At 48.4% G+C, this 27,163-nt stretch overlaps 1 protein-coding gene across 1 annotated transcript; it reads right to left on the reverse strand.

The window, feature by feature from the left end:
* Positions 1–27,163, reverse strand: LOC144603087 (cytochrome P450 2K1-like). The gene is made up of 9 exons (XM_078416223.1): positions 26,738–27,163; positions 22,489–22,651; positions 20,467–20,616; positions 17,851–18,011; positions 15,880–16,053; positions 12,458–12,599; positions 10,857–11,044; positions 3,849–3,990; positions 1–1,240 (listed from the first exon to the last, which is right to left on the reverse strand). The coding sequence occupies exons 1-9, from the start codon at positions 26,936–26,938 to the stop codon at positions 1,050–1,052; spliced, it is 1,512 nt and encodes a 503-aa protein (XP_078272349.1). The 5' UTR covers positions 26,939–27,163; the 3' UTR covers positions 1–1,049.

Below are 27,163 nucleotides of genomic sequence, written 5' to 3' on the forward strand. Positions count from 1 at the left end.
CAAAAGGAGCTGGGATTTAAAGATTGACGCTGGAAAACGGAATCACTTTCCAACAACTCTCCATTTTATTGCCTCTCTTGCCGGCTGGAGTAAACGTTGAGAAAGCAGGGCCAATGGTATGGAGGTTGTAGTCCGAACCCAGACAGCGACCATCTGCGGGGACAAAACTCATTTCGAGCGCACTTAAAATCTCAATAGGTAGACACAAAATGCCTGAGTAACTCAGCGGGAGAAGGCAGCATCTCTGGAGAGAAGGAATGGGTGACGTTTCGGGTCGAGACCCTTCTTCAGTTAGTCTGGAGAAGGGTCTAGACCCGAAACAGCGGGTCCCTTGCCCCGTGTTGCGTACAGTTTTGGTCTCCTAATCTGAGGAAAGACATTCTTGCCATAGAGGGAGTACAGAGAAGGTTCACCAGATTGATTCCTGGGATGGCAGGACTTTCATATGAAGAAAGACTGGATAGACTCGGCTTGTACTCGCTGGAATTTAGAAGATTGAAGGGGGATCTTAAAGAAACGTACAAAATTCTTAAGGGGTTGGACAGGCTAGATGCAGGAAGATTGTTCCCGATGTTGGGGGAGTCCAGAACAAGGGGTCACAGTTTAAGGATAAGGGGGAAGTCTTTTAGGACCGAGATGAGAACGTTTTTTTTCACACAGAGAGTGGTGAATCTGTGGAATTCTCTGCCACAGAGGGCAGTCGAGGCTAGTTCATTGGCTATATTTAAGAGGGAGTTAGATGTGGCCCTTGTGGCTAAAGGGATCAGGGGGTATGGAGAGAAGGCAGGTACAGGTTACTGAGCTGGATGATCAGCCATGATCATATTGAATGGCGGTGCAGGCTCGAAGGGCCGAATGGCCTACTCCTGCACCTATTTTCTATGTTTCTATGTTTCTATGAAACGTCACCCAGTCCCGTCTCTCCGGAGATGCTGCCCGACCCACTGGCTCTGGCGTTTTGTGCCTGCCTTCGATTTAAACCAGCATCTGCAGTTCTTTTGGGCACGTCAAACCTCGGATAGTCTTTGCGGGAGGATCGGCGCAGCGGGTCAGTCGGGCTGTTGGTGAGGCACGGCACACAGCTGGTGTGGTTTGGGGCTCAGTATCCCACCCACCACCGGCGTGAGGTCGAGTTCGGTTCCTCCGGGTGGAACCAGCAGGTCAAACTTCTGAAGCAACGTGACGAAGAACAGGAACAGCTCCACTTTGGCCAACGTCTCCCCCGGGCAGACTCTGCGCCCTGCGAAAAGCAACAGAGAGTCTCAGTTGCAGGGGGAAAGTAGACAATAGACAATAGACTATAGACAATAGGTGCAGGAGGAGGCCATTCTGCCCTTCGAGCCAGCACCGCCATTCAATGTGATCATGGCTCATCATTCTCAATCAGTACCCCGTTCCTGCCTTCTCCCCATACATAGAAACATAGAAACATAGAAAATAGGTGCAGGAGTAGGCCATTCGGCCCTTCGAGCCTGCACCGCCATTCAATATGATCATGGCTGATCATCCAACTCAGTATCCTGTACCTGCCTTCTCTCCATACCCCCTGATCCCTTTAGCCACAAGGGCCACATCTAACTCCCTCTTAAATATAGCCAATGAACTGGCCTCAACTACCTTCTGTGGCAGAGAATTTCACAGATTCACCACTCTGTGTGAAAAAAAACTTTCTCTTCTCGGTCCTAAAAGACTTCCCCCTTATCCTTAAACTGTGACCCCCTTGTTCTACCCCCTGACTCCACTATCCTTAAGGGTTCTATCTAGCTCTCTGGCACTCTGGTGTCAGGACAACATTCTCCTCTTGAATGTCACAAAAACTAAGGAGCTGATTGTGGACTTTAGAAGGGCCCAATATCCAAGGACGTACACGCCACTGGAGATAAATGGGTCTACTGTGGATAGGGTGAGCAGCTTTAAATACCTGGGAGTCCACATCACAGAGGACCTGACATGGACGACACACATTGCCGCACTGGTGAGTAAGGCAAGGCAGCGCCTTTACCACCTCAGACAGTTGAGGAAATTCAGAGTCTCTCTGAGGATCCTTCAGTGCTTCTACTCTGGGGCTGTAGAAAGCGTCTTGTCCGGGAACATCACAATCTGGTTTGGGAACAGCTCTGCCCAGGACAGGAAGGCTCTGCAGAGAGTAGTGCGTTCAGCTGAACGCACCATGGGAACTACACTCGCCCCCCTGCAGGACCTATACATCAGGAGGTGCAGATCCAGAGCCAGCAACATTATGGGGGACCCCGACCACCCCAGCAACGGACTGTTCCAGCTGCTACGGTCAGGCAAACGCCTCCACTGTCACGCTGTGAAAACAGAGAGGATAAGACGGAGTTTCTTCCCACAGGCCATCAGGACTGTTAACTATTATAACTCCAGGGACTGAATTTCCTTTCTGTATTGATTTTAATTTATATGCTGTAATTGTAATTTTGTTATTTTGCACAATCCGCAGGCATTGCCACTTTCATTTCACTGCACATCGTGTATGTGTGTGTGACAAATAAACTTGACTTGACTTGACTTTATGTGGATTTATGCGCGGTTACAGTCATCCCTGAGGAAACTTCCACCCCCTCGAGATATTGGCAAGCCTTCCATTAATCGCTCCAACCTCCAGCCCCCACTTTGAGAGATTTACATTCTAAGGTTCCCAATTCCTGGCTCTTCCACGGTGCATAATGTTCTATAAATACCTGTGAAAGGCTCTCAAATGCTCCCTGCTGTTTGTTCTGCGTGTCTTGGAATACATTACTGCCCTTTGTCTGACATTTCGTTCCTGGGCTTTGTCTGTCTCCTCGTGAAGGAGGCATTATGTTGAATTACATGGAGATTTCGGCTCAGAAACAGACTAGTCAGTAATCCGTGGGTATTTATCATCCATGCTGGATTCCTTTCACTCTGTCTCACCGAATTCAGCGTATGTATAGAGCTCGGAAGACTATCGGGACACGGCTACCAGCCTTGGAGGGCATCTACAACACACGATGCCTCAGAGAAGCCACCAGCATCCACAAAGACTCTTCACACCCCTGCAATAGTCTGTTCGAACTTCTACCATCGGGCAGACGATACAAGGCCTTCTACGCCCGCACCTCCAGACTCAGGAACAGCTTCATCCCCAGGGCCATAGCTGCCTTGAACCGGCCCTGCTGAGCTGGATGGTCACATCGCACAGACATACTTGAACTTTATACTGTTTTAAAACTGTTTCTAATTTTGTTTCACTGGGTTGTATAAATTTATACTGATTAGCTAATTAATTTATTGCATCATATGGGAGGCACATTCTCGTTGTACCCCTGTGCAATGACAATAAAGATATATTGAATTGTAGCTTTCCCTTCCTTTCTCCGCTCTCATCTGCCCTGCATGTTCCCTGCAATGTTTTGGCCGGTCGGTGTATACCTTCATCAAGGCGGCACGGTGGCGCAGCGGTAGAGTTGCCGCCTTACAGCGAATGCAGCGCCGGAGACTCAGGTTCGATCCTGACTACAGGCGCCGTCTGTACGGAGTTTGCACGTTCTCCCCGTGACCTGCGTGGGTTTTCTCCGAGATCTTCGGTTTCCTCCCACACTCCAAAGGCGTCCAGGTTTGTAGGTTAATTGACTGGGTAAAATGTAAAAATTGCCCCCAGTGTGTGTAGGACGGTGTTAATGTGCGGGGATCGCTGGGCGGCGCGGACTCGGGGGGCCGAAGGGCCTGTTTCCGCGCAGTATCTCTAAATCTAAATCTAAAAAAAGTCTCCCCTCAGTCTCCGACGTCCCAGGGAAAACAATCAATGGCCATCCAGTCACAATTCTGTCAGTCCTTGCCTGCGGTCAATTTCCCAGGTGACTTACCTATGGAGAATGGGATGAAGGCATCCCTCTTCACAAACTTGCCGGATGCGTCCAAGAAGTGACCTGGGTTGAACTCGTCGGGCTTTTCCCATTGGGATTTGTCGTAGAGCACCGAGGCCAGCAAAGGAATGACGTAGGTGCCCTGTGGAAAAATGCAGGGGAGTCAGCCAACACCTGGTGGCACACCTGTAGTATAAGAACATAACTGCAGATGCTGGTACAAATCGATTTATTCACAAAATGCTGGAGTAACTCAGCAGGTCAGGCAGCATCTCGGGAGAGAAGGAATGGGTGACGTTTCGGGTCGAGACCCTTCTTCAGACTGATGTCGGGGGTGGGACAAAGGAAGGATATAGGTGGAGACAGGAAGATAGAGGGAGATCTGGGAAGGAGGAGGGGAAGGGAGGGACAGAGGAACTATCTGAAGTTGGAGAAGTCGACGTTCATACCACCGGGCCGCAAACTGCCCAGGCGAAATATGAGGTGCTGCTCCTCCAATTTTCAGCGGGCCTCACTATGGCACTGGAGGAGGCCCATGACAGAGAGGTCAGACTGGGAATGGGAGGGGGAGTTAAAGTGCTGGGCCACCGGGAGATCAGTTGCGTTAATGCGGACCGAGCGCAGGTGTTCAGCGAAGCGATCGCCGAGCCTGCGCTTGGTTTCGCCGATATAAATAAGCTGACATCTAGAGCAGCGGATGCAATAGATGAGGTTGGAGGAGGTGCAGGTGAACCTCTGTCTCACCTGGAAAGACTGTTTGGGTCCTTTGATGGAGTTGAGGGGGGAGGTAAAGGGACAGGTGTTGCATCTCGTGCGGTTGCAAGGGAAAGTGCCCGGGGTTAGGGTGGTTTGGGTAGGAAGGGACGAGTGGACCAGGGAGTTGCGGAGGGAACGGTCTCTGCGGAACGCAGAGAGGGGAGGGGATGGGAAGATATGGCCAGTGGTGGGGTCCTGTTGTAGGTGACGGAAATGTTGGTGGATGATATGTTGGATCCGCTGGCTGGTGGGGTGGAAGGTGAGAACGAGGGGGATCCTGTCCCTGTTGCGAGTGGGGGGAGGGGGAGCAAGAGCGGAGCTGCGGGATGTAGAAGAGACCCTAGTGAGAGCCTCATCTATAATGGAGGAGGGGAAGCCCCGTTTTCTGAAAAACGAGGACATCTCGGAAGCCCTAGTCTGAAACACCTCATCCCGGGCGCAGATGCGGCGTAGACGGAGGAATTGGGAGTAGGGGATAGACTTTTTGCAGGGGACCGGGTGGGAAGAAGTGTAGTCCAGATAGCTGTGCGAGTCGGTGGGCTTGCAGTAAATGTCCGTCACTAGTTTTTCTCCTGTGATGGAGATGGTGAGGTCCAGAAACGGGAGGGAGATGTCAGAGATAGTCCAGGTACATTTAAGGGCAGGATGGAAATTGGAGGTGAAGTGTATGAAGTCAGTGAGTTCTGCATGGGTGCAAGAGGTGGCACCAATGCAGTCGTCGATGTAGCGGAGGTAGAGTTCGGGGATGGGGCCAGTGTACGTCTGGAACAGGGATTGTTCGACGTACCCGACAAAGAGGCAGGCATAGCTAGGGCCCATGCGAGTGCCCATAGCTACGCCTCTGGTTTGGAGGAAGTGGGAGGAGTCAAAGGAGAAGTTGTTGAGGGTAAGAACCAGCTCTGCTAGGCGGAGGAGAGTGTTGGTCGATGGGGATTGGCTGGTTCTACGGTCGAGGAAGAAACGGAGGGCTTCGAGACCATCCTTGTGGGGGATGGAAGTGTAGAGTGACTGGACATCCATGGTGAAAATGAGGGAGTGGGGGCCTGGGAACCGGAAGTTATCCAGGAGATGGAGAGCGTGTGAGGTGTCTTGGATGTAGGTGGGGAGGGATTTAACCAGGGGGGATAGGATGGAGTCGAGGTAGGTAGAGGTTAAGTAGGTTGGGACTAAGTAGGTAGGTTGGCTGCCATGATGGCTGTCTCGGCAAGAAACCAAAGACAATTGGTTTCACACCAAGGGCGGTGGGTGTGTGGAACAAGCTGCCAGAGGAGGTAGTTGAGGCTGGGACTATCCCAACGCTTTAAGAAACAGTTAGACACGTACATGGATAGGACAAGTTTGGAGGGGTATGGACCAAACACAAGAACACAAGAACACAAGAAAATAGGAGCAGGAGTAGGCCAACCGGCCCCTCGAGCCCGCCCCGCCATTCAATATGATCATGGCTGATCCTACCCCAACCCCCTTCCCACTATCGCCCCTCTTCCCACCCAAAAGAACCGTGTGATCTCCGGGGAGAGGCGAAAAACCGGATAAAAACCCAGGCCAATTCGGGGAAAAAATCCGGGAAATTCCTCTCCGACCCCAAGCTAGGCGATCGATACTTGTCCAGGAGATTACTCAGGTCTTACTACACTAACAATAGCTCATGTCCACTTCCCTGCCGGCTCCCTGTAACCCCTAATTCCTTTGTCTATTAAAAAACAATCTATTTCCGTTTTAAATTTATTTAACGTTCCTGTTTCCACAGCTCCCTGAGGCAGCGAATTCCACAGACTAACCACCCTCTGAGTGAAGAAGTTTCTCCTCATCTCAGTTTTAAAAGAGCCCCCTCTTATTCTAAGACTATGCCCCCTAGTTCTGGTCTCCCCGATCATCGGAAACATCTTTAGCGCATCCATCCGATCAAAGCCCCTCACGATCTTATACGTTTCAGTAAGATCGCCTCTCATTCTTCTGAACTCCAATGAGAAAAGTCTCAACCTACTTAACCTTTTCTCTTATGTCAACCACCTCATCCCTGGAATTAAACGCAGGCAGGTGGGACTAGTGTAGCTGGGAAATGTTGGCCGGTGTGGGCAAGTTGGGCCGAAGGGCCCGCTTCCACACTGTACCACTCTATGACTCACTATGACAATCAATCTGGGAAACTATGACTGTTACATTGGTCAAAACAAGTTGGCATGGAGGCGCAGTGGTAGAGTTGCTGCCTTACAGCGCCAGAGACCCAGGTTCGATCCCGACTACGGGTGCTGCCTGTATGGAGTTCGAACGTTCTCCCTGCGTGGGTTTTCTAAAAATATCTTCTGTTTCCTCCCACACTCCAAAGGCGTACAGGTTTGTAGGTTAATTGGCTTGGTATAATTGTAAAATGCGGTCTTGGTGGGCCGAAGGGCCTGTTTCCACGCTGTATCTCTGAACTAAACTAAACTAAAACTAACCAGGGCGACACTGTGGCACAGCAGTAGAGTTGCTGCCTTACAGCGCCAGAGACCCGGGTACAATCCCGACTGCAGGTGATCCAGTTTCATAGAAACATAGAAACATAGAAAATAGGTGCAGCAGTAGGCCATTCGGCCCTTCGAGCCTGCACCGCCATTCAATATGATCATGGCAGATCATCCAGCTCAGTAACCTGTATCTGCCTTCTCTCCATACCCCCTGATCCCTTTAGCCACAAGGGCCACATCTAACTCCCTCTTAAATATAAGAAAATAACTGCAGATGCTGGTACAAATCGATTTATTCACAAAATGCTGGAGTAACTCAGCAGGTCAGGCAGCATCTCGGGAGAGAAGGAATGGGTGACGTTTCGGGTCGAGACCCTTCTTCAGACTGATGTCGGGGGTGGGACAAAGGAAGGATATAGGTGGAGACAGGAAGATAGAGGGAGATCTGGGAAGGAGGAGGGGAAGGGAGGGACAGAGGAGCTATCTGAAGTTGGAGAAGTCAACGTTCATACCACCGGGCCGCAAACTGCCCAGGCGAAATATGAGGTGCTGCTCCTCCAATTTCCGGCGGGCCTCACTATGGCACTGGAGGAGGCCCATGACAGAGAGGTCAGACTGGGAATGGGAGGGGGAGTTGAAGTGCTGGGCCACCGGGAGATCAGTGGCGTTAATGCGGACCGAGCGCAGGTGTTCAGCGAAGCGATCGCCGAGCCTGCGCTTGGTTTCGCCGATATAGATGAGTTGACATCTAGAGCAGCGGATGCAATAGATGAGGTTGGAGGAGGTGCAGGTGAACCTCTGTCTCACCTGGAAAGAATGTTTGGGTCCTTTGATGGAGTTGAGGGGGGAGGTAAAGGGACAGGTGTTGCATCTCGTGCGGTTGCAAGGGAAAGTGCCCGGGGTTAGGGTGGTTTGGGTAGGAAGGGACGAGTGGACCAGGGAGTTGCGGAGGGAACGGTCTCTGCGGAATGCAGAGAGGGGAGGGGATGGGAAGATATGGCCAGTGGTGGGGTCCTGTTGTAGGTGACGGAAATGTTGGTGGATGATATGTTGGATCCGCTGGCTGGTGGGGTGGAAGGTGAGAACGAGGGGGATCCTGTCCTTGTTGCGAGTGGGGGGATGGGGAGCAAGAGCGGAGCTGCGGGATGTAGAAGAGACCCTAGTGAGAGCCTCATCTATAATGGAGGAGGGGAAGCCCCGTTTTCTGAAAAACGAGGACATCTCGGAAGCCCTAGTCTGAAACACCTCATCCCGGGCACAGATGCGGCGTAGACGGAGGAATTGGGAGTAGGGGATAGACTTTTTGCAGGGGACCGGGTGGGAAGAAGTGTAGTCCAGATAGCTGTGCGAGTCGGTGGGCTTGTAATAAATGTCCGTCCCTCTTAAATATAGCCAATGAACTGGCCTCAACTACCTTCTGTGGCAGAGAATTCCACAGACTCACCACTCTCTGTGTGAAGAAATGTTTTCTCATCTCGGTCCTAAAAGACTTCATCCTTAAGCTGTGACCCCTGGTTCTGGACTTCCCCAACATCGGGAACAATCTTCCCGCATCTAGCCTCTCCCACCCCTTAAGAATTTTATATGTTTCAATAAGATCCCCCCTCAGTCTTCTAAATTCCAGCGAGTATAAGCCTAGTCTATCCAGTCTTTCTTCATATGAAAGTCCTGCCATCCCAGGGATCAATCTGGTGAACCTTCTCTGTACTCCCTCTAAGGCTAGAATGTCTTTCCACAAATTAGGAGACCAAAACTGTACACAATACTCCAGGTGCGGTCTCACCAAGGCCCTGTACAACTCCACACACTCCAAAGACGTACAGGTTTGTAAGTTACTTGGCTTGGTATGAATGTAAATAGTCTTTAGTGTGTGTGTGTAGGATAGTGTTAATTTGCAGGGATCACCAATCGGTGCAGATTTGGTGGGCCGAAGGACTTGTTTCTGCGCTGAAAGAATAAGGGGCAGGCTATTTAGGACTGAGATGAGGAAAAACTTTTTCACCCAGAGAGTTGTGAATCTGTGGGATTCTCTGCCACAGAAGGCAGTGGAGGCCGATTCACTGGATGTTTTCAAGAGAGAGTTAGATTTAGCTCTTAGGGCTAACGGAATCAAGGGATACGGGGAGAAAGCAGGAACGGGGTACTGATTTTGGATGATCAGCCATGATCACATTGAATGGTGGTGCTGGCTCGAAGGGCCGAATGGCCTACTCCTGCACCTATTTTTCTATGTTTCTATCTCCAAAGTAAATTAAAATAAATTCGAAAGAAGTACAGGTTTGTAGGTTAATTGGCTTGGTATAAATGTAAATGTCCCTCGTGTGTGTCGGGTAGTGATAATGTGCGTGGATCGCTGGTCGGTGCCTCTTTAAAACCAAAAACTAAAAAAGGAGGTAGTTGAGACTCTATGACACTAACTCACACCAGAGATTTACATCACAGCTAGACACAAAATGCTGGAGCAACTCAGTGGGTCAGGCAGCATCTCGGGAGAGAAGGAATGGGTGACATTTCGGGTCGAGACCCTTGAAGAAGAATATATATTGTGATATCATGAGAGGTAGAGTCATAGAGGGGAGATACATTTCCTCCCGGTGGATGCAACAAGGACTACAAACCATCATGGCTGCCAGCAAAAGACTACAAAACCCATAGTCAGCAGTGTTTGAGTTATATTTTGTACGAAGGCAGCAAGCCACAGTTTTGATTTAACTACCTGTTTTGGTTTTGTGTACCTGTCTGCAAACAATTAAGTTTACCTGTTTTTGGAAAAGACTAAATATATGGAATTTAAGTTTGAAAACAAGAACTTTTCTGTCTTCATTTCCGGCACCCACACCTCCCAACCTTCAAGAGAAAAGCTCCCGACCTCTCAAGACATCACAATATATATATATATATATAACCTTTCTGTCATGGGTCTCCTCCAATGCCATAGTGAGGCCCACCGGAAATTGGAGGAACAGCACCTCATATTTCGCCTGGGCAGCTTGCAGCCCAGCGGTATGAACATCGACTTCTCCAACTTTAGATAGTTCCTCTGTCCCTCTCTTCCACTCCCCCTTCCCAGTTCTCCCTCTATCTTCCTGTCTCCACCTATATCCTTCCTTTGTCCCACCCCCCTGACATCAGTCTGAAGAAGGGTCTCAACCCGAAACGTCACCCATTCCTTCTCTCCTGAGATGCTGCCTGACCTGCTGAGTTACTCCAGCATTTTGTGAAATAAATACCTTCGATTTGTACCAGCATCTGCAGTTATTTTCTTACACTATACACACACACACACACACACACACACACACACACACACACACACACACACATATATACACACACACACACATATATATATATACACACACACATATATATATACACACACACACTCACATATATATATATACACACACACACATACACACACTCACATATATATATATATATACACACACACACACACACATATATATATATATATATATATATATACACACACACATATATATATATACACACACACACATATATATATATACACACATATATATATATACACACACACACACACACATATATATATACACACACACACACACACATATATATACACACACACACACATATACACACATACACAAACACACACATATATATACATACATACACGCATATATATATATATACACATATATATACATACAAATATATATACAGTTACATACACATACACATATACATACGTATATACATATATATACATAGTTTTTTTCCTTTACATCATGGCGTAGTTTTGCAAGCTCACCTTGGGGATGAAGTAGCCTTGGAAGTTGAGGTCGACGGTTGTGGACCTGGGAATGCCCAGCGGTGCGATGTTGGCAAACCGCTGGACCTCGTGAATGACCGCGTCCGTGTAGGGCATGTGTTTGCGGTCTTCCATCCTGGGGCACCGCTCCGGCCCGATCACCCGGTCGATTTCCTCCTGAACCTTCTCTACAAGAGGAAAGGTGTGTTAGCTTTTTAGGCAGGCACAAAACGCTGGAGTAACTCAGCGGGTCGGGCAGCATCTCGGCAGAGAAGGAACGGGTGACGTTTCGGCCCGAGACCCTTCTTCAGACTGATGTCAGGGGGAGGGGGCGGGACGAAAATAGGATGTAGTCGGAGACAGGAAGACTGATGGGAGAACTGGGATGGGGGAGGGGATGGAGAGACAGGGAAGGCAAGGGCTACTTAAAGTTAGAGAAGTCAATGTTCATAAAACTGGGGTGTAAATATGAGGTGCTGTTCCTCCAATTTGCGCTGGGCCTCACTCTGATAATGGAGGAGGCCCAGGACAGAAAGGTCAGATTGGGAGTGGGAGGGGGAGTTGAAATGCTGAGCCACCGGGAGATCAGGTTGGTTAAGGCGCACTGAGCGGAGGTGTTCAGCGAAACGATCGCCGAGCCCGCGCTTGGTCTCGCCGATGGAGAGAAGTTGACACCTGGAAGAGCAGATACAGCAGATGAGGTTGGATGAGGTGCAGGTGAACCTCTGCCTCACCTGGAAAGACTGTTTGGGGCCTTGGATGGAGTCGACCGGGGAGGTAAAGGGACAGGTGTTGCATCTCCTGCGGTTGCAGGGGAAAGTACCTGGGGAGGGGAATCTTTAGCTTTTTAGTTTTATTTTGAGGGATATAGCGCGGAAACAGGCCCTTCGGCCCACCGAGTCCGCTCCGACCAGCAACCACCCCATACACCTACGCTGCCCTCCACTACAGACTAGTTCAATTTAGTTTATTGTCACGCGTACCATTTAAAACGGAGGTGAGAAGAGACGTTTTCACCCGGAGAGTTGTGAAATTGTGGAATTCTCTGCCACAGAAGGCAGTGGAGGCCAATTCACTGGATGAATTTAAAAGAGAGTTAGATAGAGCTCTAGGGGCTAGTGGAATCAAGGGATATGGGGAGAAGGCAGGCACGGGTTACTGATTGTGGATGATCAGCCATGATCACAATGAATGGCGATGCTGACTCGAAGGGCCAAATGGCCTCCTCCTGCACCTATTTTCTATGTTTTTATGTGTCTATGTCTCTATTAATTTTGTGGAATTCTCTGCCGCAGAGGGCAGTGGAGGCCAAATCGCTGGATGGACTTAAGAGAGAGTTAGATAGAGCTCTAGGGGCTGGTGGAATCAAGGGATATGGGGAGAAGGCAGGCACGGGTTACTGATTGTGGATGATCAGCCATGATCACAATGAATGGCGGTGCTGGCTCGAAGGGCCAAATGGTCTCCTCCTGCACCTATTTTCTATGTCTATGTCTCAGCTGGCGACTGGGCTGAGGAATGTTTAGAGGAGTTTAATACGGATGAATAAGAACAACCTTTGGGGACTGAAAAAGGAGGGAACGGCCGAGGTCTCTCCTTACTCTGGATGTCGGGGTATTTCATCATGATGTACATCGCCCAGCGAATGGTGGTGGCAGCGGTGCCCATCCCAGCAATGAAGAGATCGCTCGTGGTGATCAGGAGGTTCTTCTCATGGAAGTACGTGTCCGGGTTTCCCGATTCCTTGGAGAGAGAATCGCACCACAGTCACGGGGAGAAGGCGTAAACTCCGGACAGACAGCGTCCGGTAGCCAGGATCGGACCTGGGTCTCTGGCGGCGTGAGGCAGCAACTTTACCGCTGCGCCACCGTGCCGCCCAACCACAATAGACTACAGACAATGGACAATAGACAATAGACTATAGACTGTATACAATAAACTACAGGCAATAGACAATAGACAATAGACAATAGACAATATACAATATACAATAGACTATTGACTATAGACTACAGACAATAGACAATAGACAATAGACAACAGACAATGGACAATAGACAATAGACAATAGACAATAGACAATAGACTATAGACTATAGACGATAGACGATAGACGATAGACTATAGACTATAGACAATAGACAATAGACTATAGACTATAGACTATAGACTATAGACAATAGACAATAGACAATAGACAATAGACTATACACAATAGACTATAGACAATAGACCATAGACAATAAACAATATATAATAGGCAATAGACAACAGACAATAGACAATAGACTATAGACTATAGACTATAGACAATAGACAATAGACAATAGACTATAGACAATAGACAATAGACAGTGGACAATAGACAATAGACAATAGACAATAGACAATAGACAATAGACTATAGACTGTAGACTATAGACTATAGACAATAGACAATAGACAATAGACAATAGACTATAGACAATATCCAATAGACTATAGACTATAGACTATAGACTATAGACAATAGACAATGGATAATAGACAATAGACAATAGACAATAGATTATAGACTATAGACAATAGACAATAGACCATAGACTATAGACGATAGACGATAGACGATAGACAATAGACAATAGACGCAGGAGGAGGCCATTCGGCCCTTCGAGCCAGCACCGCCATTCAATGTGATCATGGCTAATCATTCACAATCAGTACCGCGTTCCTGCCTTCTCCCCATACCCCCTGACTCCACTATTTTTAAGAACTCTCTCTTGAATGCATCCAGCGTATTTGCCTCCTCTGCCTTCTGAGGCAGAGAATTCCACAGATTTACAACTCTCTGACTGAAAAAGTTTTTCCTCATCTCGGTTCAAAAATGGCCTACCCCTTATTCTTAAACTGTGATTGTGCAGAAAGGAAATGCAGATAGGAAATGGAGATAGGCTTGTATACACTGGAATTTAGAAGGATGAGAGGGGATCTTATTGAAACATATAAGATAATTAAGGGATTGGACACGTTAGAGGCAGGAAACATGTTCCCAATGTTGGGGGAGTCCAGAACCAGGGGCCACAGTTTAAGAATAAGGGGTAGGCCATTTAGAATGGAGATGAGTAAAAACGTTTTCAGTCAGAGAGTTGTAAATCTGTGGAATTCTCTGCCTCAGAAGGCAGTGGAGGCCAATTCTCTGAATGCATTCAAGAGAGAGCTAGATAGAGCTCTTAAAGATAGCGGAGTCAGGGGGTATGGGGAGAGGGCAGGAACAGGGTACTGATTGAGAATGATCAGTCATGATCACATTGAATGGTGGTGCCGGCTTAAAGAGCCGAATGGCCTCCTCCTGCACCTAATGTGTCTATTGTCTATTGTCAGATGCCCTGTTTAAACCGAAGATAGACACAAAATGCTGGAGTAACTCAGCAGGTCGGACAGCATCTGCAGAGAAAAGAAATAGGTGACGTTTCGGGTCGAGACCCTTCTTCAGACTGATGTCAGGAGGGGGCGGGACAAAGGAAATGATATCGGTGGAGACATGAAGATAGAGGGAGGACTGGGAAGGGGGAGGGGAAGAGAGGGACAGAGGAACTATCTAAAGTTGGAGAAGTCGATGTTCATACCACTGGGCTGCAAGCTGCCCAGGCGAAATATGAGGTGCTGTTCCTCCAATTACTGTCATGGGCCTCCTCCAGTGCCATAGTGATGTAGAGAGATGTAGACGGCGATATTAGAGAGATATAGAAGAAAGGAAAGAATGATAGGCAAAAAAATAACGATGATAAAGGAAACGTGCCATTGTTCGCCCGGATATGGGTGAAAATGAGTTTCAGACAATGAGACTCAACAAGACAACGTTGAAGCTGGTACAACTAGGATGGGGGAGGATGAAGAGAGGGGGGGAATGCAAGGATCGAGAAATCAAGGTTCAAACCACTGTATTTATTCACAAAATGCTGGAGTAACTCAGCGGGTCAGGCAGCATCTCAAGAGAGAAGGAATGGGTGACGTTACGGGTGAAGACCCTTCTTCAGACCTTTCTACATACCGCTGTGGTGTAAGCTGCCCAACCGAAATTATGAGGTGCCGTTCCTCCAGTTTGGCCTCACTCTGACAGTGGAGGTGGCCCGGGACAGGAAGGTCAGTGTGGGAAGGGACGAATGGCTTTAAACAAGGGGGACGAGTGGGATTAAAGTGTTTGTCAGCCGGGAGATCAGGAAGGTCCAGGGGATCAGCGAAACACTGATAATAGACAATAGACAATAGACAATAGACAATAGGTGCAGGAAGAGGCCATTCAGCCCTTCGAGCCAGCACCGCCATTCAATGCGATCATGGCTGATCACTCCCAATCAGTACCCCGTTCCTGCCTTCTCCCCATACCCCCTCACTCCGCTATCCTTAAGAGCTCTATCCAGCTCTCTCTTGAAAGCATCCAACGAACTGGCCTCCTCTGCCTTCTGAGGCAGAGAATTCCACACCTTCACCACTCTCTGACTGAAAAAGTTCTTCCTCATCTCCGTTCTAAATGGCCTACCCCTTATTCTTAAACTGTGGCCCCTTGTTCTGGACTCCCCCAACATTGGGAACATGTTTCCTGCCTCTATTGTGTCCAATCCCCTAATTATCTTATATGTTTCAATAAGATCCCCCCTCATCCTTCTAAATTCCAGTGTATACAAGCCCCATCGCTCCAGCCTTTCAACATACGACAGTCCCGCCATTCCGGGAATTAACCTAGTGAACCTACACTGCACGCCCTCCATAGCAAGAATATCCTTCCTCAAATTTGGAGACCAAAACTGCACACAGTACTCCAGGTGCGGTCTCACCAGGGCCCGGTACAACTGTAGAAGGACCTCTTTGCTCCTATACTCAACTCCTCTTGTTACGAAGGCCAACTTTCCATTGGCTTTCTTCACTGCCTGCTGTACCTGCATGCTTCCTTTCATTGACTGATGCACTAGGACACCCAGATCTCGTTGAACTCCCCCTCCTCCTAGCTTGGGTCAGTCTACGCCACCTGTGGCGGCACGCTCACCTCCTGCTGCTTCACGAAGTAGGTGTCGATGAAGCTCCTGATGTCGTTTTCGTTCAGCTGCTGGTGTTTGGCCTCGATGATGTCCTTCAGGCAGGCCTTCAACTTCTTGAAGTGCGTGCAGATCTCCTTGTGGCTCCCGGGCAGGAAGCGCAGAAAGGGGTAAGCGTTGTACACCTGCCAAGTATTGAATAGGATCAGTGCCCTGGCCTCGGGTCAGCACCGCCATTCAATGTGATCATGGCTGATCATTCTCAATCAGTACCCCGTTCCTGCCTTCTCCCCATACTCCCTGACTCCGCTATCCTTAAGAGCTCTATCTAGCTCTCTCATGAATGCATTCAGAGATTAGATGATCAGCCATGATCATATTGAATGGTGGTGCTGGCTGGAAGGGCCAAATGGCCTACTCCTGCACCTATTTTTCTATGTTTCTATGTCCCTGCTATACTAGTCCCACCTACCTGCATTTGGCCCATATCCCTCCAAACCAGTCCTATCCATGTACCTGTCTAACTGTTTCGTAAACGTTGCGATAGTCCCTGCCTCAACTTCCTCCTCTGGCAGCTCGTTCCATACACCCACCACACTTTTGTTCTTTTAAAAGTATTTTGCACATTTAAGACACATCTTTGGCATCGAGCATGATTGATTTTTAATTTATAGACTTTCAAACACAGCAGGTAATTTCGGAAATACTCATCTCACAGGTCAGTGAGTTGGTGGGCACGTCCTCAATAGACAATAGACAATAGACAATAGGTGCAGGAGGAGGCCATTCGGCCCTTCGAGCCAGCCCTTCGAGCCATTCAATATGATCATGGCTGATCATTCTCAATCAGTACCCCGTTCCTGCCTTCTCCCCATACCCCTGACTCCGCTATCCTTAAGAGCTCTATCTAGCTCTCCCCTCAATGCATTCAGAGAATTGGCCTCCACTGCCTTCCGACGCAGAGTATTCCACAGATTCACAACTCTCTGACTGAAAATGTTTTTTCTCATCTCTGTTCTAAAAAAGCCTACCCCTTATTCTTAAACTGTGGCCCCTTGTTCTGGACTCCCCCAACATTGGGAACATGTTTCCTGCCTCTAACGTGTCCAACCCCTTAATGATCTTATACGTTTCGATAAGATCCCCTCTCATCCTTCTAAATTCCAGTGTATACAAGCCTAGTCGCTCCAGTCTTTCAACATATGACAGTCCCGCCATTCCGGGAATTAACCTAGTAAACCTACGCTGCACGCCCTCAATAGCAAGAATATCCTTCCTCAAATTTGGAGACCAAAACTGCACACAGTACTCCAGGTGCGGTCTCACTAGGGCCCTGTACAACTGCAGAAGGACCTCTTTGCTCCAATACTCAACTCCTCTTGTTATAAATTTGCTGGTGTTCTGCAGGCGGTTTCTGTTCTGAAGGCTGATTTAGATTTAGATTTTAGATTTTAGATTTAGAGATACAGCGCGGAAACAGTCCCTTCGGCCCACCGAGTCCGCGCCGCCCAGCGATCCCCGCACACTAACACTATCCTACACACACTAGGGACAATTTTTACATTGATACCAAGCCAATTAACCTACAAACCTGCATGTCTTTGGAGTGTGGGAGGAAACCGGAGATCTCGGAGAAAACCCACGCAGGTCACGGGGAGAACGTACAAACTCCGTACAGACGGCGCCCTTTGTCAGGATCGAACCCGAGTCTCCGGCGCTGCATTCGCTGTAAGGCAGCAACTCTACCGCTGAGCCACCGCGCCGCCCTTGATGGAGCGGTACCAGCAGGTGAAGGAGAACGTGACGACGTTCTCAATGAAGGAGTCGGAAGACGTTACGAGGATGTCCTTGCCTACCCCAGAGGGGTTGAGCTTCCTCAGGAGATACTGCCGCTGCCGTACCAGAGGGCTTAGTGACGACGTTTCGGTGAACCTTACCAAACAACACCTCTTCCGCAAACAAAGCAAGGCAGCAGAGGTTACCTGGACCATGGGGCTACCGAGCAGCCGAAAGCTTTCGTGAACCAGGTTTCCTATGTTCAGGAACGCCTTGTCTTCGTAATCGAACCTCTCGCCAAAAACGATGGAACAGATGACGTTGGCCGTGGCGAAGTTGGTAATGATGTCTGTGTTGAACGGCTGAGCTGGAAACATACATTTAGATTTAGATTTAGATTAGATACAGCACGGAAACAGGCCTTTTTGCCCACCGGTCCGCGACGCCCAGCGATCCCCGCACATTAACACTATCCTACACACACTAGGGACAATTTTTACATTTCACCCAGCCAATTAACCTACATACCTGTACGTCTTTGGAGTGTGGGAGGAAACCGAAGATCTCGGAGAAAACCCACGCAGGTCACGGGGAGAACGTACAAACTCCGTACAGACGGCGCCCGTGGTCAGGATCGAACCCGAGTCTCCGGCGCTGCATTCGCTGTAAGGCAGCAACTCTACCGCTGCGCAACCGCTCCGCCCTTGTTCTGGACTCCCCCAATAGACAATAGGTGCAGGAGTAGGCCATTCGGCCCTTCGAGCCAGCACCGCCATTCAATGTGATCATGGCTGATCATTCTCAATCAGTACCCCGTTCCTACCTTCTCCCCGTACCCCTGACTCCGCTATCTTTAAGAGCTCTATCTAGCTCTCTCTTGAATGCATTCAGAGAAGGTGAATAACTCCCCGCCTGATGAGATCATGATCATCATAAGCCCGCAAGGATGGCGTAGCGGTAGAGTTGCTGCCTTACAGTGCCAGAGACCCAGGTTCGATCCTGACCTCGGGTGATGTCTGCACGGAGTTTGTACGTTCTCCCTGTGACCTGCGTGGGTTTTCTCCAGGATCTTCGGTTTCCTCCCACACTCCAAAGACGTACAGGTTTGTAGGTTAATTGACTGGGTAAAAATTGTCCCTAGTGGGTTTTCTCTGGGATCTCCATTTTTTTTCCACACTCCAAAGACGTATGGGTTTGTAGGGCTAATTGTAGGGCTAATTCTGGACTCCCCCAACATTGGGAACATGTTTCCTGCCTCTAACGTGTCCAACCCCTTAATAATCTTATATGTTTCGATAAGATCCCCTCTCATCCTTCTAAATTCCAGCGTATACAAGCCTAGTCGCTCCAGTCTTTCAAAATACGACAGTCCCGCCATTCCGGGAATTAACCTAGTAAACCTACGCTGCACGCCCTCAATAGCAAGAATATCCTTCCTCAAATTTGGAGACCAAAACTGCACACAGTACTCCAGGTGCGGTCTCACTAGGGCCCTGTACAACTGCAGAAGGACCTCTTTGCTCCTATACTCAACTCCTCTTGTTATGAAGGCCAACATTCCATTGGCTTTCATCTCCCTCTCTCTCCCTCTCCCTCTCCCTCCCCCCTTCTCTCCCCATCATCCTCCCTCTCTCTCACACACACGTTGGCATGCACAGTGACAGTAATGATTTTAATCGTGTTGCATGTTGTGATGTGACTGATACTACAAGATTTTTGCAGCCCAGGGCCGATCAGGCCAGCAGCTCAATGGCAGTCGGTGTTGCAATGCCTTGCAATCCGTGTGGGTGCCCGATGCCTGTGGTTGGCACGGGTACGTGTGTGTCAGCAGGCCAGGCAGCAACTGTGGTGGGGGAGGCTTGGTTAATGCTTCAGATCGACGAACCTGCATCAGGAAGAAGCAAACTAACACCATAGAAACATAGAAACAGAGAAAATAGGTGCAGGAGGAGGCCATTTGGCCCTTCGAGCCAGCACCGCCATTCATTGTGATCATGGCTGATCATCTACAATCGGTGGTATTTATTCACAAAATGCTGGAGTAACTCAGCAGGTCAGGCAGCATCTCAGGAGAGAAGGAATGGGTGACGTTTCGGGTCGAGACCCTTCTTCAGACTGATGTCAGGGGGGCGGGACAAAGGAAGGATATAGGTGGAGACAGTATGATAGAGGGAGATATAGGAAGGAGGAGGGGAAATATGAGGTGCTGTTCCTCCAATTATTGTCATGGGCCTCCTCCAGTGCCATAGTGAGGCCCACCGGAAATTGGAGGAACAGCACCTCATATTTCGCCTGGGCAGCTTGCAGCCCAGTGGTATGAACATCGACTTCTCCAACTTTAGATAGTTCCTCTGTCCCTCTCTCCTCCTCCTCCCTATCATATCTCCCTCTATCTTCCTGTCTCCACCTGTATCCTTTGTCCCGCCCCCCCTGACATCAGTCTGAAGAAGGGTCTCGACCCGAAACGTCTCCCATTCCTTCGCTCCTGAGATGCTGCCTGACCTGCTGAGTTACTCCAGCATTTTGTGAATAAATACCTTCGATTTGTACCAGCATCTGCAGTTATTTTCTTATTCTTATCTGATATCGGTAATCTGTGCCTGCATTCTCCCCATATCCCTTGATTCCACTGGCCCCCAGAGCTCTATCTAACTCTCTTTTAAATTCATCCAGTGAATTGGCCTCCGCTGCCCTCTGTGGCAGAGAATTCCACAAATTCACAATTCTCTGGGTGAAAAAGTTTTTTCTCATCTCAGTGTTACCTGGCACTTTATTCTTAGACAGCGTAATTAGAATAGTATTCAACAAGCGTGCAGCCTGACCTTTGTACGATCGAATCTTTTCCACCAGGAACCCGGCCTCCTCCACTATTTTCTCCTCGATGGACCTCTTGCCCATCCCAAAGTCTCGCAGGGTCGACAGCATGAACCTTCGCATCTGCTTCCAGGCCTCTCCGTTAGACCAAACCACGCCTAGGGGGGGAGCAAATCAGAGAGTCTATCAATCCTGCACATCTTGATCATCCACAATCAGTGACCCGTGCCTGCCTTCTCCCCATATCCCTTGATTCCACTAGCCCCTAGAGCTCCATCTAAGGAGACAAAGCCCTCGATGGTCAGCTGGCACCGAGAGCCATGGCCGGGTTAGAAGGAGAGACCTCTACCTTGTCGGTTATCCTCGGACTATCCTTGAATGGACTTTGCTGACGTTACCTTTGCACTAAACCGTGGCACGGTGGTGCAGCAGTAGAGTTGCTGCCTTATAGCGAATGCAGCGCCGGAGACTCAGGTTCGATCCTGACTACGGGCGCCGTCTGTACGGAGTTTGTACGTTCTCCCAGTGACCCGCGTGGATTTACTCCGAGATCTTCGGTTTCCTCCCACACTCCAAAAGACGTACAGGTTTGTAGGTTGGTCTGGTCGCCTCTGGTTGACGTTTCAGGTCGATCAAATCCCGAACAAACAGACTTAAGAACAGTTTTTACCCCAGGGCCATACGAGAACTGAACACTACCTTCTGCACTACGCAACACCGTTAAAAAATCTTTGTACTTAATATAATTGTATTTATTTGTTTTTGCATTTATTGCATATATGTTTGTACGCACCGTCAGGATTGGCTATTTTTTAATTTCGTTGTACTCGTTGCAATGACAATAAATGAATATTATTATTATTATTATATTATATTATAATTGACTGGGTAAAATGTAAAAATAATTGTCCCTAGTGTGTGTAGGATAGTGTTAATGTGTGCGGGGATCGCTGGGCGGCGCGGACTCGGTGGGCCGAAGGGCCTGTTTCCGCGCTGTATCTCCAAATCTAAATCTAAATCTAAATCTAAACGTGACTCCCTGATCCTGAAGATATCGACACAAAAAAGCTGGAGTAACTCAATGGGACAGGCAGCATCTCTGGAGAGAAGGAATGGGTGACGTTTCGGGTTGAGACCGTTCTTCAGACTGGTTGGGGATAAGGGAAACGTGAGATTTAGACGGTGATGTGGAGAGATAAAGAACAATGAATGAAAGATGTGCAAAAATGTAACGATGATAAAGGAAACGGACTAATGTTAGCAGATTGATGAGTGAAAACGAGAAGCTGGTGCGACAGGTGGGGGAGGGGTAGAGAGAGAGGGAATGCCGGGGCTACCTGACGTCAGAGAAATCAACATTCATACCACTGGGCTGTAAGCATGTTTCCTTATCATGTGTCTATACACTGTAAAATGGTCAATTGTAATCATGTACTACACCAAGTGGACTCGTTGGGCCCAAACCTCTCCCCCTCCCCCCCTCTCCCCCCTCCCTCCCCTCACCTCCCCCCTTCCCCCTCCCCCCCTCCCCCCCTCCCTCCCCTCCCCACTTCCCCTTCCCCCTCTCAATCCCCCCCGACCCCCCTTATCCACCCTCAAAGATACTAGAGGAACAAGATAGACCACTCGACCCTAAAAACCGTAGTGTGTCACGGCGCCAATTTAGTAGGCAGAAACTTGCAGAGACATTTTTAAAGAAAAAGAACAAAACTCTGTGAATTGATAGATGAGATATGTTCGGCATTTTAATGGTGTCATCACACATACTGTTCCCCCAAAACGCCGATTACACTGCGAGAGGCATAACGGACGGTGGGTTTTGCTTACTAAAATGGCGGACGTTACGCTCCTTTGCGGACTACACTTCAGTATAGGCGATTTCAACGGAGTGGTCCATCTTGTTCCTCTAGTGTCTTTGGTTGGAAGCGCGCTCTCGGGAGTTTGTCCGGATTAAAGGAGGTGCCGGACTACCAGATGCTGGGAAAATCGCTGGTGGACCCGCACTCGGGAAAACATGGCGGAGAGCTTACCAGATCCTTCTTTGAGGATGTTCATGATTGGTACATCGGGTCTGCCGAGGAATTCATCGGCGTGGTTGATGAGAGCGTTCTTCACCGTTTGGTAGCCGGCTAACACCACCACCTTCTCCGGCCCAAGTCTCACAGAATACACCGTTCCGTACTTCTCTGACAGCTGGAAGCCAAGGGGAAAGTCTGCGTCCATCAATAGACAATAGACAATAGGTGCAGGAGGAGGCCAATCGGCCCTTTGAGCCAGCACCGCCATTCAATGTGATCATGGCTGATCATTCTCAATCAGTACCCCATTCCTGCCTTCTCCCCGTACCCCCTGACTCCGCTATCCTTAAGAGCTCTATCTAGCTCTCTCTTGAATGCATTCAGAGAATTGGCCTCCACTGCCATCTGAGGCAGAGAATTCCACAGATTCACAACTCTCTGACTGAAAAAGTTTTTCCTCATCTCCGTTCTAAATGGCCTACCTCTTATTATAGACAATAGACAATAGACAATAGGTGCAGGAGGAGGCCATTCAGCCCTTCGGTCAGCCATGATCACATTATTCTTAAACTCTGGCCCCTGGTTCTGGACTCCCCCAACATTGGGAACATGTTTCCTGCCTCTAGCGTGTCCAACCCCTTAATAATCTTATACGTTTTGATAAAATCCCCCCTCGTCCTTCTAAATTCCAGTGTATACAAGCCTAGTTGTGAAATATTCATATAGATACAAAATGCTGGAGTAACTCAGCGGGTCAGGCAGCATCTCTGTCAGACCCAGCTTCTTCAGAAGGGTCTCGACCCAAAACGTCACCCATTCCTTCTCTCCCGAGATGCTGCCTGACCAGCTGAGTTACTCCAACATTTTGTATCTACCTTTGATTTAAACCACCATCTGCAGTTTATTTTCCTATATATATATACACATATATGTGTATATGCATGTATGTGTGTATATATATATATGTGTGTGTGTGTGTGTGTGTGTGTGTGTATATGTGTATATATGTGCGTATGTTTGTATACGTGTGTGTGTGTGTATATATATATATATATATATATATATATACACGCACGTATACAAACACAAGCACATATATACACATATACCTGGGGTGGCCAAACCACGGCTCGCGAGCTACAAGCGGCTCTTTGACCTTTAATATGCGGCTCGTGGAAATATGTTGGCTGAGCTCCTAGCAGTAAATAGCGGCTTTAATAGCCTGATATTTGTCGCATTGTCTGTTTGTCATAAAATATTATGATAAGACTGTAATTTTGTAAGGTGGTATCTGATTCAAATATCTCTAATTTTATTGGTTTGCTTTTTTTTAAAACATATTTTCCTCCATGTTTTGACCTGATATTTACTAAGACAAATAAATATCATTAAAAATATAATGTTTTCCTTTTTAGTTTTAGTTTTGGCAGTCTAATTTTATGTTACTGAAATGCAAATTCGCACATTTTTCTTAGAAGTTCCCATAGTTCATTACCGTATTAAATACGCTCAATATAGTTAAAACAATCATCAGTCAAGATTTTGAAAACATTTGGTATATATGTGTACTTTGTGATTACTGAAACTAATACAAATTAACAGTTTAAAAAACTGCATACATGAATAAATATTATTGCATACATGCATTTCTTAATATTTATATAAAATGTTTGTAACGAAATGTGTATGTAACAATAAAAACGTATGTGTAAATTTTGTTCATGTCTTGCGGCTCTCAAACATCTGAACTTTATCATATGTGGCTCCGACATTAAGCAAGTTTGGCCACCACTGGTCTATTGTCTATTGTCTATTGAGGCTGTGCCCTCTGGTCCTTGACTCCCACTAGTGGAAACATCCTCTCCACACCCACTCGACCCAGGCCTTTCACTATTCGGTACGTTTCAATTAGGCCCCCACTCATCCTTCTAAACTCCAGTGAGTACAGGCCCAGTGCCGACAAACGTTCATCACACGTTAACACAATCATCCCTGGGATTGTCCTCGTAAAACTCCTTTGGACCAAAGAAACTGGAGGAATAAGATAGACCACTCCGTTGAAATCGCCTATACTGAAGTGTAGTATGCAAAGGAGCCATTTTAGTAAGCAAAAATCCACCGTCCGTTATCCCTCTCGCAGTGTAATCAGTGTTGTGGGGGAGCAGTATGTGTGATGATACCATTTAAAATGCAGAATATATCTCATCTATCAATTCACAGATTGTTGTTATTTTTCTTTTAAAATGTTTCTGCAAATTTCCGCCTACTAAAATGGCGCCATTAGGCATTGCGGTTTTTAGGGCCGGGTGGTCTATCTTGCTCCTCTAGTATCTTTGCTCCGGCCTTCTCTGATGCTTTGCAGAAAACGGGTCCAGGTGTGGAAGGATGAGAGGGGATCTTATCAAAACATATAAGGTTATTAAGGGGTTGGACACGTTAGTGGCAGGAAACATGTTCCCAATGTTGGGGGAGTCCAGAGCCAGGGGCCACAGTTTAAGAATAAGGGGTAGGCCATTTAGAACGGAGATGAGGAGAAACTTTTTCAGTCAGAGTGGTGAATCTGTTGAATTCTCTGTCTCAGAAGGCAGTGGAGGCCAATTCTCTGAATGCATTCAAGAGAGAGCTAGGTAAAGCTCTTTAGGGTAGCGGAGTCAGGGGAGAAGGCAGGAACGGGGTACTGATTGAGAATGATCAGCCATGATCACATTGAATGGTGGTGCTGGCTCGAAGGGCCGAATGGCCTATTCCTGCACGTATTGTCTATTGTCTATTGGACCCCAAGGTGTTTTCCAACTGGCGATCGCGTTTGCAAAGGCTCAACAGGGAACAGGAGATACCTTCCCACCCAAACCACCCCGTCCCCAGGTACTTTCCCCTTCAAACGCAGGAGATGCAACACCTGTCCCTTTACCTCACCCCTCGACTCCATCCAAGGACCCAGACAGTCTTTTCAGGTGAGGCAGAGGTTCACCTGCACCTCCTCCAACCTCATCTACTGCATCCGCTGTTCCAACTCCGAACGTCAACTCCTGTACATCGGCGAGACCGCACGCAGGCTCGGCGATCGTTTCACTCAACACCTCCGCTCAGTCCGCCTTAACCTTCCTGATCTCCCGGTGGCTCAGCACTTTAACTCCCCCTCCCATTCCCAATCTGACCTTTCTGTCCTGGGCCTCCTCCATTGTCAGAGTGAGGCTCAGCGCAAATTGGAGGAACAGCACCTCATATTTCACTTGGGTAGCTTGCACCCCAGGTGTAAGATCATAGACTTCTTTAACTTCAAATAGCCCTTGCTTTCCCTCTCTCTTCATCCCCTCGCCCTTCTCAGTTCTCCCACCAGTCTTACTGCCTCCGACTACATTCTAGTGTAAGAAAGTGTAGGTGCCACAGCGGTAGAGTTGCTGCCTTACAGCAAATGCAGCGCCGGAGACTCAGGTTCGATCCTGACTACGGGCGTCGTCTGTACGGAGTTTGTACGTTCTCCCCGTGACCTGCGTGGGTTTTCCCCGAGATCTTCGGTTTCCTCCCACACTCCAAAGACGTACAGGTATGTAGGTTAATTGGCTGGGTATATGTAAAAATTGTCCCTAGTGGGTGTAGGACTAGTGTTGGTGTGAGGGGATCGTTGGGCGGCACGGACCCGGTGGGCCGAAGGGCCTGTTTCTGCGCTGTATCTCTAAATCTAAAAAAATCTAAATCTAAAAATAACTGCAGATGCTGGTACAAATCGAAGGTATTTATTCACAAAATGCTGGAGTAACTCAGCAGGTCAGGCAGCATCTCAGGAGGGAAGGAATGGGTGACGTTTCGGGTCGAGATCCTTCTTCAGACTTCCCTCCAGAGATGCTGCCTGACCTGCTGAGTTACTCCAGCATTTTGTGAATAAACACCGACTACATTCTATCTCACTCCCGCCCACTCATAGAAACATAGAAACATAGAAAATAGGTGCAGGAGTAGGCCATTCGGCCCTTCGAGCCTGTACGCACCGCCATTCAATATGATCATGGCTGATCATCCAACTCAGTATCCCGTACCTGCCTTCTCTCCATACCCCCTGATCCCTTTAGCCACCAGGGCCACATCTAACTCCCTCTTAAATATAGCCAATGAACTGGCCTCACTCCCCCGACTTCAGTCTGGGGAAGGGCCTCGACCCGAAACGTCACCCGATCCTTCTCCTCTCCAGAGATGCTGCCTGACCCGCTGAGTTACTCCGGCATTTCGTTTCTGTCGCGGGAGACGAGCGATTCCCTCTTACCTCCACCAGGGACTTGTAGAGTCTTTTCAGGTCCAACTGGTGCAAGTTCCCAATTATGGGCAAGGGTCTTGGCCCGGGTGGGTAGTTGAGCTGCGGGCTGCTTCCCAACCCAATGAGGAGATGGATCAGGAGGATCACGATGAGGGAACTAGCCAGCATTGTGGTGATGAGACTGGACGAAAGCAATTCAAATATAGCCATCGCGGGAAGGATCTAAAGTTACTATTTATCAATGACTCCAATCGCTCTATTAATTCCAACTGGCTGGGCAGGTAACTAAATCTCCTGCATGTATGCCAAGGCTTCGATAATCCTTCTTCGCTCGACCGGTTGTTTCAGTCTCCTCCCGAACGGTCAGGCACCCTGGAACAAAAACCGTGACATGTTGTCAGCACAGATTCTGATCTCTCTGCCTCTTCGCGAGGA

The sequence above is a fragment of the Rhinoraja longicauda genome, chromosome 19, assembly GCF_053455715.1.
Source record: "Rhinoraja longicauda isolate Sanriku21f chromosome 19, sRhiLon1.1, whole genome shotgun sequence".
NCBI classification, from domain to species: domain Eukaryota; kingdom Metazoa; phylum Chordata; class Chondrichthyes; order Rajiformes; family Arhynchobatidae; genus Rhinoraja; species Rhinoraja longicauda.

Bases quoted from the DNA above. Each gene is read 5' to 3' on its own strand.
- LOC144603087 (XM_078416223.1), bottom strand. From the start codon at position 26,938: ATGGCTATATTTGAATTGCTTTCGTCCAGTCTCATCACCACAATGCTG. The intron at 12,600-15,879 runs GTGAGCGTGCCG...TCTCTCTCCAAG, and splicing joins ACTTCGTGAAGCAGCAGGAG to GAATCGGGAAACCCGGACAC. The intron at 1,241-3,848 runs GTAAGTCACCTG...TGCTTTTCGCAG, and splicing joins CTTCATCCCATTCTCCATAG to GGCGCAGAGTCTGCCCGGGG.